This window comes from Ambystoma mexicanum, chromosome 12 (assembly GCF_040938575.1).
Source record: "Ambystoma mexicanum isolate Mex_15411 chromosome 12, UKY_AmexF1_1, whole genome shotgun sequence".
Lineage (NCBI taxonomy): Eukaryota > Metazoa > Chordata > Amphibia > Caudata > Ambystomatidae > Ambystoma > Ambystoma mexicanum.
Genome location: NC_090936.1, coordinates 495585048 through 495603264, shown reverse-complemented (window position 1 = coordinate 495603264; position 18217 = coordinate 495585048). Strand labels below are relative to the sequence as shown.

At 41.9% G+C, this 18217-nt stretch overlaps 1 protein-coding gene across 1 annotated transcript in view; it reads left to right on the top strand.

Annotated features, from left to right (window-relative positions):
• LOC138513701 (solute carrier family 23 member 1-like) overlaps window positions 1-18217 on the top strand; it is a 520832-nt gene that overhangs the window by 251040 nt on the left and 251575 nt on the right. The window contains exons 4-5 of the mRNA XM_069628778.1: window positions 14745-14904; window positions 16555-16736. Coding sequence (XP_069484879.1) covers window positions 14745-14904; window positions 16555-16736 — 342 coding nt within the window. The remainder of the gene's footprint in view (window positions 1-14744; window positions 14905-16554; window positions 16737-18217) is intronic.

Genomic DNA, 18217 nt, shown 5'->3' with positions numbered 1-18217 from the left:
TGCAGGGTAAGATGTTGAACCACACCCCACGCTAAGGCGCATGAATGCAAGGCACATGGACAGATGTGGTGCAATGTAGAAGACCACCGGGAAGGAGGGGAAGTGCTGCATACGAGCAAGAAGGACTGTGGAGACGCTGGAAGACATGCAGAAGCTCCTGGATGTTGGGCCGCTCAAAGAGACCACATTCTCAAATCTGAAAAGGAAAGCCGGCATATGACCATGCAGGATGCTGGAAGAAAGCCTGTAAACTCCAAAGTGGAAAGTCTGGGAAGGAACCACAATGCAGAAGCACAAGCAGGATCAGAGATGCTGGAAGGAACCAGTGAGTCAGCCCAAAGCAGCTGGGGAACAGGGACGTCATTTCACCAAAATGCCTGAGGTAGCGGAAGTGAAATCACATGACCCTTGACCTCTGATGACATCACTGGAAGTGATGTTATTTGACCCCCCCTGAAGTGACATTAACGGAAGCGATGGAACACAACCTTTTACCCCTTGACAAAATAGGAAGTGGCATAACATAGCATTGTTTCCAAGTACACTATGAAAAATATGGTTACAATATCATTGTAACGTGATAAACATTTCATACAAGAATGGATCACCACATGTATCGGCAGAAAAAAAACATGCTATAACTGCAACTTGCAAAAAGCAAAATACATAGTCCGAAATGGATGCTTATTCTATTCTAAATACTTTTTGGAGTATTTTATCTGCAGTGTGAATTGGAGGTGTTTAAGTACAGACTAAATCAGTGACTCACCCCCTGAAGAGTACCTGAAATAAACCTTTAATGAGTCTAGCAATTATTGTATAGAATTCCAGTAAGAGAAATTATGTTATTCCTATTCTTTCTTATTTAGGGTCACTGCTCAAAGTGTTACACTTGTGGAACCCCCTGTTTTATTTAAGAATCCTGAACAACAAAGCCAGCCATCCTAGAAACAAAGAGCCACATTGCATTGGCCACAACCCAGGAGCTTCAATTTTTTAGGGGTAGCAAGGGATACCTCGGGGGTTGCAAGTGCAACCCCTGGGGACCCTTAAATGACTTCCCTGCTGGGGAACCTGGGCGTTCCCACAAGCGTGCCAACACATTGTTGAACAGTGCCAAATTGCCGATGCAGAAAATACCCAAAGTTGGTTTGAATGCATTCAACACAAAGTACAAATTCAACACCCAATAAGAAGAATGTTTGAATGCAGACAAGGCAAAGTACAAAGGCAAAACCCAATCAAGTACAGATGCATGAGATGCCAGTGTGGAAGAAAAGGTTTGAGCAAATGTTACCATCGACAGATACTCCAAGCACTTCACAGTATATGCTGTTGTGGTATAGTCAAAGAACTGCGAAATGCATAAGAAGTCCTGGCATGCGAGTACACCAGGCAGCTGAAATAGTATAAAGATTCCTGGGAGGGGAGTATACCAGGCGATCTGCAAGTTTCAAGAAATACTACCGAAAGACTCTTACATAACTTATTGCTTAAACAAGAACTTTGTGAGTCCAGTGAAGCCACAAAGTAACTGTTTGCTAGAGACATTTTTGCCATCTGATCCAAGGGTGTTTACCTTGGAGAACATTTTCGTTGGGGTCATTCTTATACATTTAGTTTTGAACACTCACATTTAGCAACACAAAAAGTGCAACAAATGTACTACTGTTGTTGTTGCAGAGGCTATAGATAGGGCAGTACTATATGCCCTGTGCTTGGTTGTTGTATCCAAATGTATGGCCCGAAGTGAAGTGTGCGGGAAGAGCTGAAACAGGTGGAAGATTGGGTCAGGCAGGTACTGTGGTAGAAGCGAGGTCAGTATGGTAACATGGCAGAAGTGTCGCCATATTGGATGTTAAGGCCTAGTATACCATGAACAGAATAGAACGCAGGCCCTGATATGGAGCTGCAGCTCTGTGTAGCTCAGCTATAGAAACAAATCCCCTTTCCTCAGGAGAGAAACCGAGGTCAGCGGCACTCGCGGTGGACAGATAAATGCTAATTGTATCGAGCTGCAGGGGCCTGAATGTGGTGGGAATGGAATGTGAGCTGCTGGGAGAGATGGTAGGTATGCTCCCTTTGAAGGACAAACAGGGCATAAGGTTGTGTGATGCCAATGGTTAAGGAGATGATTTAGAGCACTACTACCCTCACCCGAGAGCGGTCATCCCATTTGAATAACAAGCACACATACAACCAAAACAAATGAATCCCTGAAATTCAGACTCAAAAGCGGTGACCAGTCACGTCATTACTGGGCACCTAGGGTTGGAAAGAGATAAGGGGGCAGCCATGTCTGGAACATTCAGTGATTTGGGATAGGAGGAGCAGAGGTGATGCCAATACATTTATAAAAGGTCAGGGAGGCCGTTTGTGTGCGCCATGGCATCTCGTATAATAAGAAGGCCTATTGTCTTATCAAAGTAGAGTTGGCCTCGCCAGTTTACTTTGATCGCAACTGGAACAGAGGGGTGCACATCAGGTGGTAGTCTTGCTTTTTTAATGTGTCAATAAGTTTAAACCGCCAATCCCGTACCTTGATTCAATAGTGACGATGTAGTAGACCACATGTTATGGAGAAAGTGTTTAGGAAAGGAAGGTGTGGCTAATCGGTCCAGGGACTATACGGGGACATTAGCATGTTCTATAGGCGGCAGCCAATTAGGGTGGTAGGATAACATTGTAACCTATGTATTCTACTTTTGGGGTTTACCACTATATAACTTATCACTTCCCACAAAGTTACAAGCCCTGTGTCAGTTCGATTCTTTGGGTCCGCCTGAAACCTTTTGAAAATAATAAACCTTGTTTTCCCTTGCAAAGGGGTACAGTGATTATTTGGCCTTTTCAATTAATTTTTATCGTTCAGGTTTTGGGTTGTGATTTTCTTTACACCCGGGAAAGGGTCCCAGGATGGAAGGCTTGGTCATAGAAGAGGAAGGCCAAACGCAGGATGAGGAAATCTCTGGATGGACAGCAAGAAGAAAAGATCCAAACTAGAGCTATGCCCAGGACACTGCACCCAGCTATTATGACCAGAAGAGGGGCTAAAAATGCAGCAACAGTGGGAAATGGCCACAAATCCTTGCGCAGCATCGAGGTCAGGAACAGGGTTTCCCCTCTATACCCCTTCACTCACAAGGGCTGGCTTCTGTAAATCCACCAATGCCATTAGGGGATTTAAAGCAAAAGTTTTGATGGTCAGCCAATCGGGATGGCCTCACAAACCGGCAAACACTCAGGCCCACCCCCACAGTGAGTGTGGTGGCCTCCCCAGAGCCAGGAACTGGTCTAAACCGGCCCACGCTACTATGAAGGTTGCCATCCTGGGCTCAAAAAGAGCCCGCATCAGCAGGACTGCATTTTTAAGGCTTACCTCATGGTTTTCCAGGATGTCCTGAAGACAAAATGGCAGAGTAGGGCTTAAAAAAAACCTTAGTACACCAATGGCTGCCATAAAGGTACATTGGGCTACTAATGTGGTAAATCTGATTGCAACCCTGGTGAAGGCAAAACAAAATATTAGCTGCCACCAGCCTATCCACTAAAGCCAATGAAAGGTGATAAAATCACTGATGTTTATTTATTTAGGCATTTATAAAAGTGCACCAAGACCGAGGGCATCTAAGCGCTGGTTACAATCAGACAGGGGGAAGTGGAGCAGACACAAATGGGGTATGCGGCTGGTCCTTAGTTCTGTATCGTGTTCTGATGTTTCAGATCACCTACTGTGCGGTTTGAACCTTTGACATACATGTAGTTGTGTATCTATTGTCTTACGTTTGTGGACTTCCTACTAATGATTGGTACATGTATCCAATCAAATATGCTTTTTTATGATTGATTTGGATATGAGTGAGGGCTGGGGCAGAGACCTTTTTTTATGGGAGGGCAAAAGGGGCACTTGCCCCGGGCCCCCACCTTGGAAGGGGCCCCAGAAGGGCTGCATGATCTAAAGAAGTAAGATTCCATTGTTCACCAGACATAAATATCACACGTCAGGATATTTTATGAGGTGCTGCTGAGGCTTTAAACCTATTGCCTGTCTGTTTTGACAAGTATATTCTGCATTGATCAATTAATTGCGTAATGCTTTCTGTGTTCACTGTGGTATACATAGTTTGTGTATTCCTTACGGCACAACTCTCGTAGCATGCTTTCCTTCCTGTGGGAATTAGGTTGATCATATGCAATCGCCATGCTTTCCTTCCTGTGGGAATTAGGTTGATCATATGCAATCGCCAAATTTGAATATTTTGCTTTTAAAAATTGTCATGTTTGGTTATGTGATTTGTGTCCTTTCCAAGTCAGTTTTATAAAATTAGATTATTTTAGTTTATGGTAAGAACTGGAAAAGATAGTGTTCAAATGCAGAGGTTTCAGAGTTGGCACACATCCCAGCTTAACCCCTTAACAAATGTATGATCCTGGCCATCTCATTTAATCTTGTATTGCCTAACCTCTCAAAATTGCCAGTCCCTAAACCTTTCAAAATTAGGGGAGGGATGGGGCACGGCCAGATATTCTTGATCACTTAATTAAAATTCCTTTGGTTTGGTGGAGGGGAGGGGCAAATATGTCCTTGCCCAGGGCCACAAAAGTGCTTAAGATGGCGCTTCGCTGGGGAATAGCTGAGGATTCCCTGTTATTAAGTAACACATGCATTGTTGCATTTTTTTTAGGCTTTTCTTTAATGTTTTCACATTGCACACTTTTGTGTGGAGTGTTAGCTCGGCATGGCTATTGAGATGCCTCATCATTAGGCAGCAAAGGTTTCTGTATTCTTTTCACTTTGTTCGTGCAATTTGGTTTTGAGGTGCTGCATATGTTAATATAGGCCTGTAGAGTGTGCAGACCGTGTTTAAGTGCAGTCGCAGTGGTGTTTTGCGCAAATGTTTTTTTTGTATTTTTCTGTGCTGTTTGTTAAGGCTGTGGCATGTGTTTCATATATTTTAGCATTGAAGCGGTGGGCTGTAATGTTTTTGGGGCTGTCCCCACATTATTGCATGGGGTTAGGGCATGTGTTGTACAGCATGATGGCAAACGTTGGAAAATTGGAGCAGGCTTTATGTGGCATACATCCTGTCCCATAAATACAGGAAACTACGTTTTAATGTGATATGTTAGTTTGTTGAATGTATGAGTGAGCAAAAGGTGTGGCATGAAGAGAAAACCTGTTTGGTAGTCAAGCCAGGGGCTTTGAAGCCATGACTTGCGATTACGCAGATTAAGCTCAAGGCACGATAAATCAGGTCACTGGCATGCTTTTGCATTTTCTAAGTAGTTGCATGCGTGTGTATGTGTTTGCTGCTTGGATATGCAGGGGGGTATGTATGAATAGACATTCGGTTGTTGACGTATGCCACATGCTGCTTATCATTTTTAAGTTGCTAATATGGTGCCGTGCATAATTACTTACATTCTTAGAAGGCGAGCGCTGTGTATATGTAATCCGGGAAGGAATCTGAGAATGTGTGCTGTTGCTCAGCATGTAATTAGTTGTGTGTGTTTTTTTGGTTCTATGTGATTTTAGCAAAAACATATTATTTTACATGGATTTCTTTCGGTAATTTTTTTATTTGAGGAGTCCCCTATGTTTTTAACCCCAAAGCCGCCCCACCCCTATATATATATATATATATATATATATATATATATATATAATTTTTTGTTTTTTTTAAATGGATGCTTTTTGGGGTAAAATCACTGGATACCGTTGTTTTAAATGCATTATAATACAGCCAATAGGCTTTTATAACAACATTACAATACTTATAACATAACATTATATACATACCAGAGGGACATATCTCAACAATTGTTTGTAAAACCTTAATAAATCATTCTCAGGTTGACTATTAAACAGCCTTCCCACCACCATCGCGGAAATAATTTAACTTTCACAAGGAAAGAATTCATTTTAATTTAGTCAAATAATTCATAAGGATCCTCATCTGGTGAAGAAATGCTGGAAAACTTGGTAATTATTAACTTACATTGGAATACTCAAGCCATGACTAATGAGAAGTTCCTAGAGATGGCTGAGAACCCCATCGACGGCGCACACATAAATCGACAAATCAAGCTCATAATTGTATGCAGAGACTTGAATGCAATCTGTTTAAAGGACTGTGAAGAGAGCAGAAGACAAAACAATCATTCACCATCAATCGAGAGAGGAACCCTATGGCTGTCACTCATGAACTCTCGAGACCTCCATACTCTAAAGATGGCATAAAAGCAAGACAAACTACTTCGGAAAGAGGCATTCAAAGTGCAGATATACATCACATCTTTGTATCTAGAGAGCTCTTTTCCCTTATTACAGCTTTTGAAATAATAAAGACGGAACACAGTGACCATAACCAGGTAACCACGACTTGGATGACAGCCACGGAACAAAAAAGAGCAAGAATGATGGCCCAAGTCAAGGAGTGTAATGGAGGTGCTCGCCTAAGACTGAGTGGAAACGCAATTGGGAATTTAACAAAGGCCTACATAACCAACCACGAAGCCACTCAAGATGCACAGGGAGACGACATAGTTGACTACACACCTGTCCTCAAATGCGATCGCTTGAAAAACAAAGGATCGAGAAGTGTTCCAGCACAAAGAGTTCATGTATACGACACACTCCTAGTAGAGAAACGGAAAGAGCTGAGGTGAGTAAAAAATCCTGTGACAAAGACCAACTCCGAAAACAAAGAAAAAGCCACTTTAGCTACAAGGGCCTATAAAAACTGGATAGCCATTTACAGAATCAAAATGTACCAAACTGACTTTGAGCAAATGCTGCGAGTGGTGTGCGGTTAAAAAAATAAATAATTTTGGTCTGTAGTTAAAGCCATAGCACCCGACACTGACGGGTCCCTAGAGAACAACATCGGCAAAAAATCTTGGGTGGAACACTTTTCTGCCCTTTTCAAAGGACCAAAGAGGCCTCCAGGTAATCTACCAGCGAACTCAACTAAAACATGGGAAATCCCCCACGATGTAGAGACAATCGTGGGGAAAATCCAAAAACTAAACACCTCAAGAGCGCCGGGCCCAGAAGGGATCACTAATGCCACCCTGAAAGAACATCTGAAGGAATGGGCCATTTTCATCCACGAGGTACTTAACAAATGCACACAATCTTGTTCGATACCCAGTTTGTGGAGGACATCAACGGTGCTCCCGATCTTCAAGAAAGGGTGGAAAGAAAACCAGGGGAACTATCGTCTGATCGCCCTCTTGGAGGTGATTGGAAAGGTTTTTGGCTCACTCCTACTAGGATGTTTTCAAACATGGGCAAAGTCGGTTGGCTGTGCTGACCCGTTCCAATCGTTTCGTAAAGGATGTAGGTAAGACGGCGAACATCTTGCTCCTAAGCACTTTGAAGGGAAAGCTTATGGAGGAAAACTGAGGATCTTTGTGGCTTTTATTGGCATGGTCCAGGCTTTTGACCAGGCCAATCGAGGTATCTTGTGGAGAAAGCTGATGGACTGGAAATGCCTGGCAGGAATCCTTGACCCCTTAAAAGCTCTCCACCGAAATACCTCCATGAGAGTGTACCTTTGATCGTTCTGGCATTTTGTCTTCGGAAATCGTGACATGAAGAGGCGTTAAACAGGGTTTCCCCTTGCACCTGCATTATTTAACTTCTACCTGGAAGACCTCCAACACTTTGAGCTATGGATTAAATATTTCCATCCCAATATAGGAGGCGCTTGTGTGACCCGCCTCCTGTACGCTAATGATTTGATCTTGGTAGATCAAACTGCAGTGGGTCTCCAGCAACAACTAGATCTTTCAGGGGTACATCACAAAAAACAACGTGGAAATCAATAAAAGACAAAGGTCATGTGCATAGAAAAATCAACAAGATAAAGCAAGAAGCTGAAAGGGCACCTAGAAGACTCGCAGATCGAACGAGTGAAGCAGTTTAAATATCTTGCAGTGATACTTAACAGCACTGTGGAGACGGCGATGCAGGCTGTACTCTTTGAGAAAACCAAAAAACTGCCCAGTCAGACAAAGGCCATGGACAAGAGATTTGGCCGCTTTTCCATGCTGCCAATCTTGAATTTCTATAAGGCGAAAGTAGTCCCTTCACTGACTTACGCAGCCAGGCAATGTCAGAAATACCAAAAAAGAAGATACTAGTGGCTCCTATTTTTGATGGGTACAATTGCACCAAATTCAGATAGTTCGATAAATCTGCCAAGTATAGGTTGAACAGGAGTTGAGCCAATATACATTCCTCTTGCAACACTGTTGTTGTTCCGGTGTGCCCTGTTAGATCGCCCTTCATATTCAGCCTTACTCAAAACAAGGTGTGTTGATAGAGTTCACAGACCATTTCTAAGAGCCCACTAGGCATGCCCCATGCATCCAGTTTCTTCCAGAGGATAGCACGGTCAATGAAAACACCCTGCTCTTTCGGTAATTGTTCTTAGTTTCATTCTATTATCTGTGAGGGAACGGGTCTTACAAAATCCCAGCTGGTTAAAAAGGGAAGGACCTTTGGTCATTTCGTTCAACAACACCCTATTAAATATTTGTGCTGGAGCATCCAGCATAGCTAGGATGTGATGGGTATTCAGATTGTTTGCAGGCCCTCTCTTGTAGACCGGCACCACAATGCTCTTTCGCCATGACTCTGGAAGTCTGCCAGTCTCACTAATAGTCTGAAAAGTGCATTACTAGGCCCCATCTCGTAGGGTTGAGCTTCATAAGGGCGTTACAAACCCTGTCTGAGCCAGAGGCTCTAAAATCTTTCCTATTTTTAATATACAAGGTGATATCCTCAATGTTTCAATTGTCACTTTGGTCAAACACTGGATTTTCCCCCCACTAATGTCTTACCCAAGGTCTTGGTAATGAAATCCTGCCAAGCATCTTTGGATGCAACTTTTACTACTCTAGGATTATGTAGTTAGTTATTTACCACTTACCAGAATGCTCTCTTGTCCTTTTTGCTGATCATCTCAATTGTCTTTCTCCAATGTCCTAATTTAAGGTTATTTTTATAGGTACCTAACCATTTCCGGTTTTGCTGCTTAACACATTTGCAGCGGGATCTAATCCAATGTTGTTCATGACTTTCAAGGATTGCATGTCGTAAATCCATTCTTAGTGCCCTTTTCCTATCACGGATGATCACATCAAAACGATGACTGTGCCTTTTTCTATGTGTGGGAAGCTTGTGGCACACTTTTTTGTTGTGTCCCAGATGGGGAACGTTCGGTTGACGACCTCAGTTAGCAGTACTTTATATTTATCCATGTCTGTTGCTCCTGACTCGGATATACCCCCTGTAGAATGACTGGGGTCAATATTCAAGCCGGTAGTTCTCAAATCCTCTATGAGGAGGTAGCTTTGCCTGAGAAAATAGAAGTTTGCTCTTTCTCATGAGGTTTCCAGGTTATGTGGTTTCCTCCCATATTCATATCAATTTAGCCAGTTAGATCTCGAGAGATAGCATTGTTTCCATATTATGCAAATGGCAGGTGGATAGAAGAGGGAGGTGGAAGCTTTCTTCCCTACTCTCTATTTTTAAGCCAGCTATGAAGGAAAAGAATCAAGCTTGGATGAGTACGTAATCTAGGGTGGCGACACTCTTCTCTATGACTCTGGTCAATTCTCCCGGTATATCCCGCCTTGCAGCTCCCGTTAAGTATGGAGAGGCCATGGCTCTTCATAAAGAAATTCAATGTTTTCCCTTTAGCATTCCAGAGAGCTTATTTAAGCGGGGATACTGGTATTTCCAGAGCCGATTCAAAGTCATCAATAGCAGAGTGTGGGATTTTAGCATTCAGGCAGTCCCATTCTAAGTATGCTTCATGCCAGCCGCATTTGGTTCCTCCACTAAAGGCCCAATAGCTGCCATAAATTTGTAGTTGTACCAGGTGGATCATATATGTTAATCACCATTACTGTAGAATTAGGGGCCCAACAGGTGGATCATATATGTTAATCACCATTACTGTAGAATTAGGGGCCCAACCACTTCCCCACAATTAATCCTGCTAATACAAGCTCTGAGTCAAGGTTGACTTTGCAAATGTCAAAGTGATTAGGAACACTAAGTAGTCCTCCTTTGGGTCTTCCCACTGGTCCTGGAATTGCTATTGTTTCTTCCGTCACATACAAGAGTGACCACCGCCCAGGTCTGCTGCAGAGCGACAACAAAAAGGTTCTCAATAAGATTCCATAAGCCTTCTTCTTCCCGATAGTGGCCATGTCCTCTCGTATTCCAGGAGAGAGTAATTATGGTCTATGGATTATTTTTAGTTGGAGAGCCCCAGCCAACAATTACCAGCCCCCCCCATCTGGCCCAACTTGCTTCATGATGGGAGTGGAGATAACACAATTATTCCTTCTGCACTCCCCATTTATCGCCACAGTAGTTGTTTGTTCAGTGTTGGGAAGTGTAGTCATGTGATCCACAACTTGCTGTGATGCTATGCCGCCTCCTCCATGTTATGTTAGGACATTCATATCCCATTATAAGAAATGTGTGCGTAAAGGTGGTAACTGTTGCTGTCCTGGATACCAAATACAAATATACTCTGGCATATTCAGTTTGGTCCACTACTATGTCACCCGAGTTTCTCATACAAAGGGGATGTATAAGATGCAATAGATTCCAAATGGCACTTTGATTCAAGATGCAATTTCTGGTGGTGCAAAATACACTGAAACATCAACCCACTTTCAGGATTAAGGATACCCCTGTTCGTAGCCGTTTTAAGGAGCGAAAGTTGATTTCTTTCCTCATATATGAATCGATTCTTGTCACTATTAAAAAAGAGATGGTCCTCCTCGTTATTGTATTGTAAGATACTCTGAGATGGACCCATATTTCTACACAGAGTATATGTATTATCGTAATTGGACTTGTATGATGGCAATCTAATAGTAGGGGAAAAACACTTTATTGATCTTTACTAGCGAAGTAGGTGGGGAACCCACAACTTCATTAGTTCCGAATAGGAGATAAACTCCTTATAGGTCAATAGAGCAATCAGGTATGCAGTGATGTTATCGAATAGATAACAAAGAATGCAATTTTAGACTAACCCAAAACATCAAAAAATAAATAACACATTTTAGAAGACTAATTAAATGTGGCTGGGAATGGGAATAATGGTTTAAGGGGTGGGGAAAAGTATTTTTTTAAAACTGGGGTGGGGGGCACACCCCAAAAACAACGAAAACCAAATTCTTTATTTTGTTAAATGTTTTTTGTCCGTTCAAAATTAATTCTGTTTTCTCATTCGATAAAATGACATGTAACCAGTAATCATGGATCTCTTGTTCTATCTGTGCTTTGTAAGGAAGTCACAGATCTCCTTTTCTCTGCCTTGAGGGAGTTTTTTCTTTACTGATTTAATTAATGGAGTCACCTTGGACTATCATTCCACCAGCACTTGCATCTTGTACCTTCTTAGTTTTTTCTGTAGACTTCTGGCGTTTTCTTTTTATTTAAAGCTTTCTTCTTCTTCCTCAATGTATTTGTAATGATGGACATTTTTTCCTCCAAGGTCAGTTACTATATTGGTGGTCAATGATTCAGTAATGATTACTTCTCTGGCTGATTTCTTGTTTTTACAGCTCCTTTTTTTTGTTCTTGAATTTGCAAAAGTCTAGCTTTCTGCCTATCCACCCTCTTTGTATTCGAAATTACCTTATTGGAATTCTCCTCCATAGGGTATCGTTGAAGGCAAGGATGTAAATGGCATAGATTCAATCAATGTAGCCATAGGTTCTTGCACAATATCTACCTTTATATTTTGGCTTGGAATAGTTGCAGCACTTCTATTAGCCTTTTCCTTGTCAGTAATAGCTTAATTGTCACCTGTAATAGTGTTTGGGATATGAGAGACGACGTTTGAGTGTACATATTTTATTCCCATATGTTGCAAAATTTTATTCAATGATTCAGTGTGCAACTTAACTTCTCGATGAATAATCTTATTGAATATTGCAGTATTTAACCAAAGATGAGAGTAAGAAGTCTAATGCTTGTATTTTTAGTGTAGATGATAAGGAGTTATGTGAGGCCAATTGATCCTCTATACTTGATAGAGAATGCATTTCGTCACCCTGGTTTGACATCAAAGGTCTGTCATTTGGTTCCGTTTGTTGTGCCTGAGTGTGTATCTGCCATACTTGTTAATTTCGTGGAGTTTCTCTCTTCGACCGTCCCAGCCTCAGTTGTTTTCAATTTATCATTAGAAACTTTGTCGAGTTTATTTGCAAGGTCAGTTTCTAAAACTGTAATAATGAATTTTGTTAATTTCTGTCCCAAGCAGGCCAGCGACATATTGACGTGATTTGAAAGTGACAATCTTGCATTAACTGTTTATTTGTTTGGAGAGAAGCTAGCAAATGTACTATTTAGAGATGCAGTGTTATCCTGATTTGAATCCTTTATGTTTCGAGTTTGTTTCAATAGTTGGTTTCCTTAAATCGTATGAATGCTTAGATGTGGGGCTGTTTTTGGTGAGGGGGACAGTTCCACTTACCAAAAACTCCAATAGTGCTATCTCACATGGAGCGGCTCTCATTTCACTCGAAGATGGTTGTGTGGCGTAGCTATGTCAATGTTGGGCCCTACCGATGGTGACACGCTTTGCATATGTCACTGAAGCACCACTTCAGCATCAAGTAGTTGTTTAAATAAGCAGCAATGCATGGTTCAAAGGGCACTTGAACTGCATTCACCACGTCAACGAATTTGGGAGTTGTAGTCCTCGGTTGGATTCAAGCTCTGGCCACAAGCCAAATTCAAGGAAAATGAACAGTAAGCATTAGTTCAGTTTTGAGTTTTTGATCCACCTATGTGTTTTTAGAGGGTGACTCTATTTAAATGTTTTTGTTGAGCTTTTTTGTATTGATTAATACTGACATACTGAGAATAGCTGTATCATACTGGCCAGAGCTCTAATCTTGTCCAAATTGGACTATTGTAACTCCCCCTACATTGGTCAAATAAGTACACAGTCAGGAAAATACAGTCGCTCCAGAAAAATGCCCTCAGAGCTGACCTGGGTATAGCAAGGAAAGAGCACAAATCAGAGGTAAAGAGACAGAATAACTGGTTATCCACCAGTGATAAAATCCGGATGAAAACTGCCTCGCCTACTCACAAATGCCTGAACAATGCTGCGCCTCGCTACCTCACTGAGGGATTCAATCGAAAATCCTCTAGCAGGCCTACTAGAACAGCATACACTAACCGTCTGACAGTATCAAGGTTTAAACTATCTAGAGTCGGTGGAAGTAGCGTCCCAGTTAAAGCATCACAGCTTTGGAACTCCCTACCCCCCACCCTGAGAGCTGACCAAACATATTTGAACTTCAGACAGAATCTTATCAGCTGGTTTAAAGATAATGACCACTAATTTATCTGTCTCCCATGACACCCGCACTGTAAATAGCTCCCAGATTGCTATCTTAAATTATGTTCTTGCTGTATATTGTTTTTCCTCAGTGTTGAATGTACCTACCATTTCCTGAATATCTTGTACTTGTATATCCTGACTTGTATTTCTGTATATTATTGTTTAACCTAAGCTGAAAGTTTTCTTGTATCTCCTGCACCCTGATACGCTTGGGTCCGGCGTGCAATACAAATAAATAAATAAACAAACACACATTGCTACTATTTTTACCCTTTACATTTTGCTCTCTTTGATCTTGATTTGTGTACCTTTAACATTAGCAGACTCGCACTGTAGCTGCCTTATATTTTTTTAACAAATGTTTTTTGCACTGATCTACATTTCCTAAGGAACTCTTTAAATACATCTTCAGTGCAGTTTTATTTTTTAAATAAATTAGACCCGAACAGACGTTCACGTTTGCATTTCGGCCCCTTCTGTGCCATTTTAATTATTGTCAAGACTGAAAGCAAAACAGTGTTAAAAAAGACAAAATCACCTTAAACAGGGTTTGTTTTGCACTTTGTTTTACAGAAATCGTAAATGCCATCTGTTATTTACACAATGCATTCAGAATCATCCGCCTTCTCCTATTCCATTTTACGGGGCTTTTTGAGTTTGGGGTGATACAGTGCAAGCCCCATCTTCCACTCCAGTGTTGTAAGGTAGAAAGGTGACGGTCCAGGCATGTAGAAAACATGTAGCTTTGTAGCATAGTTACAGGCTGCAGTTACTTCCATTGTAGAGAGCACACGCACTAGTCCATCCTGTCATCACAGCTCAGACCACAACTTACATTCACGTATCATCGCTTATCCAACATTCCCCAAGTGGTCCTTCACTCACCAACATCAACCTTCTAACATCATGCATGGAGGATCAGCCAGACATGGGCTTCACAGCTCATCCATGCATCACACATGAACGCAAAACTGAACACCAACCAACCCATTGGTTTTCCATCAACATGAAAATTTTGGCGTAAAACCATGTGTTTTGATGTTGGAATATTCAGGGACATTCTGACATGGAACTCCTCTTCCATGCCCCCAGCTCCACCTGTAGAAACATAGAAAATCCCCAAGAACGATGACATCGGAGTTAAAACATGTGTAACATTTGTACACCTATTATAGCACTCCTGGGGACTGGAAAATGGGCCCCATTGGGTTTTCTGCAGGACATACACACTTCAGGTGTAAGCCTCAGAGCCTTGACATCCATTGAAATGGGTGAAAGACGTATTGTATTTAAAGTACAATGAAAGTGTGCGCAAATAAGCTGTTTCACACCATCCATTTTGTTTTTCAGGCTCCCCATCCTGCAGGGTGGCACCTTTACTTTCCTGACCCCAACTCTTGCCATGCTCGCCATCCCAAAGTGGAAATGCCCGGAGTGGACGCAAAATGCCAGCCTGGTAAATGCCACTTCACCGGTGTTCATCGAAGTTTGGCAGTCGAGAATGCGAGAGGTAATACCCCTTGGATTTGATTTAGTGGTCTTGAATCCTAGATTACCTGGTTGAGATTAGAAACCAACTAGTATCTTGCAAAAGTCCACAATACTTTAAAGCATGTGTTTTCAAGCCTCTCCCTCCTGAAATGGCGAGATAAATGTCCCCACTCCTCATGATTATGTTCCCATGTCTGTGTTGTGTGTTGACTGACCAGTGGTGTAAGTACAAAAAGAATACATTTGGTAACAGGGTCCCCAACGTCACTCTGCGCTCACCATTCCGTAGTTGCTTAGTCTTTGGGCTGTTGCATCATGGGTGAACTAAGATATCCCCAAACCTTATTGATTACAGAACAATCCAAAATTGGCCCTCCCTGGTTAGTGACAGCCCCCTTGTTTGGTAAATTAACCTGAAATCAATGTTGAATTGATTTCTATTTTTCATTTTTTTTAATGTATTCAAAATAAGAGTTTATAATTATGTGCCCTTATGTCGACAAGTGTTTCGACCCTTAGGTCCTCATCAAGAAAGGGCTTTGCATATCTTCATGACTCTATTCCTAAAATATTAGTCAGCTCCACGGGTCATTGTCCTTTAAATATTCCATTATTCCATCCTGTTGTTGCCTCCGTTTTACAGAAGGGCAGAACATTACTCTGAGGACCTATTGTCGAAACATGTGTTGACATAAGGGAAATTGTAAACTTTTATTTTGAATACATTAAAAAAAAAGTAGAAATCAACTCCGCATTGAAGCCAAGTCAATTTACCAATCAAGGGGGCTGGCGCTAACCAGTGAGAACCAATTTTGGATTGCACAAAAATAATACACCATAGCTCCAGTACATTTATGTAAACCGGAAACCTATTTTGATGGATAGGGTCTTTAGTCCCATTACACTCTTTAAATAAGGGTGTGTGGAAGGTATTGCTCCCCGTTTTTATCTCCAGGTGAGTCCGAGAGATTTGTACATAAGCAGAATGCTGCAGCTCAGGGTAAGAGGTGTAGCCAGACATTTCTAATGTGTACTCCTAGTTCCTTCACATGTCTTAACGTGTACACCAATATGACCCCATATGGCCAATGCAAAAGTCTAAAAGAGAACATGCTTTGTTAAAGTGAGATGTATAATCTAGACTCTTGTTCCTTTTTCCTGCCTCCATTTTATCCCGCTGCAACTCTATTCCTGCTATTATTGGCTTCCTTCTTTTCCTAATACTGTAATTTCCTCTGAGTCATCCCTTTTCCTACTACTCTTCCCATTTATTCCCACAATCTATGCATTTATAATCCTCCTCCTTTTTATTTTGTATTACGCACTGGTCCTTTTTGGCCCCTCATCTCTTCTTCCCTTTTCCCTCTCTAATCTCCCTCCCTCCGTTTCCTGATGTTGATGCAACGACTGCTTTTTTCCTCCATAATCATCTCCTTCTGGTCTGACTTTATCTCCATTTCATCATTTTAATCCATGATCTTGTCCTCCCCACTTACTCGCATCCTCTTACCTTACCCTCTCTGCCTCTTATGCTTACTTGACACTCTAATCTTGATTTCTACTTTACCTTCTATCTTCTCGATCCTACTCTAAACCATCTCCTGTTTCCCTTCAATCTCTTTCAAACTTTGCCCTTTACATACTCTTCTCATTTGTCTACCATTTCCAGATTCAAGGAGCGATCATGGTTGCTTCCTGTTTCCAAATCTTCGTGGGTTTTTCAGGTCTGATTGGACTCCTGATGCGTTTCATTGGACCACTGACGATTGCCCCGACCATCTGTCTCATCGCTCTACCTCTTTTCGAGTCGGCAGGCAATGATGCCGGGACACACTGGGGGATATCAGCCTTGTAAGTTTGACCTCCCAGCAAAGCTCGGCTCCCTGGCTGAAGAACAACTGCATCACCAATCAACAAGAAAATCTTTCTTTTTCAGCTGCAATTATTTCCCTTTACTACTAGAGGTTGCAGTACACATTAGGGCAGTGATCGACGAATAGGGGGATTATTGGTGCTGCTAGCCAGGTGCATCAAGCATCCAAGGCTTGGGTTCCCAGTGGCAATAGGCACCTATTTGGGATGATCCCTTTGAAAACAGCAGAGGTAAGTATTTTGCTAGTATGAATTATAGCTTTTCGAGTGTTGCTCACATTTACTTGAACACAAAACATGCTCTAAGATCACAGTGGGTGTTTGCTTTCGCTTTAGGCTTTGTTCACCACTTTCTTTAGAGTTTTTAAGTGGTGCTCAAATGTTAAAAGGGATGTTAATTTTGTATCCTTTTAATGTAATAATAATGTATTTATATAGCGCTTTTCGTCAAAACGTTGTACATAGAACATATTTGCAAACAATTATCACCCAGCTGAATTGGTACTCCATTATCGACCACAGAAGGATGAGAGGCTGAGTTGACCTTGCCATGGTTTGAACCCGTGACCTTCAGACCACACACAGATCGCAGCAGTGAGCGCTCAACGCACTAAGCTATCGAACAGCCAGTATTTTACTGTTGTGACAGTGTCAAAGGGGGCAAAGCACAATGTAACCATATTACCAGGCTACCACTGCATGCAAAGTAGTCATGAGTAAGTATTCCGACTTTTATAAATTGTGATTCCTCTAACCCATTACCAACGTGAACACAAAACAGACTCATTTTGAAAAGACACACATTTCCAGTGCCTTGCATTCATGGACGGAGCCAGCCTCAACAATTTGGGAGGGCTGGATGGCAGTGTTCAAAGCTGGAAGTGGGTGCAGCAGTCAAACCCCCTGCACTGTCAAGCACTGCCCCCTGCCTTAGTCTGAGAGGCTTGCACCGCCCATGCTTGCACATGAAAGCACAAATGGTTTTCCGATGTAGTAGAAGGCAAAACCACTGTCACAATTAGAGCACATATGTATTGTCTTGCATGTGAGCATGCAATAGTGAATATTCTTTACATAACTCCATCATTCCTTACAAAGTAGATGCTGCAATGTTTGGAAAAACCCAAAGCCTAAAACCGGTCGTCACAGATGACCATGATCAACAGGTAGGCATGGAGAGATACAATTTAAGTAGGGGTTAAGGTATTCACAGACTTAGGCCAACATGACAAATGGCAAGGTAAAACCAAGTAGAAGCCAACCTGTTATATTTTTGTTGAACGTAGTTTTGAAAGTTCTTGGTCTAGCCAATCTCAATCTGTGCTCCCTTCCTGAAGATGTTTATTTGTTTACAGTTGCTCATAGTCCTGGGGTTTTAAGTGTCCCTAACACTTCTTTTCCTGACCCTTGATTTCTTATGCTCTGGTCGTCTGCTTCACGTCCTCGATGCAGCAGTAGGA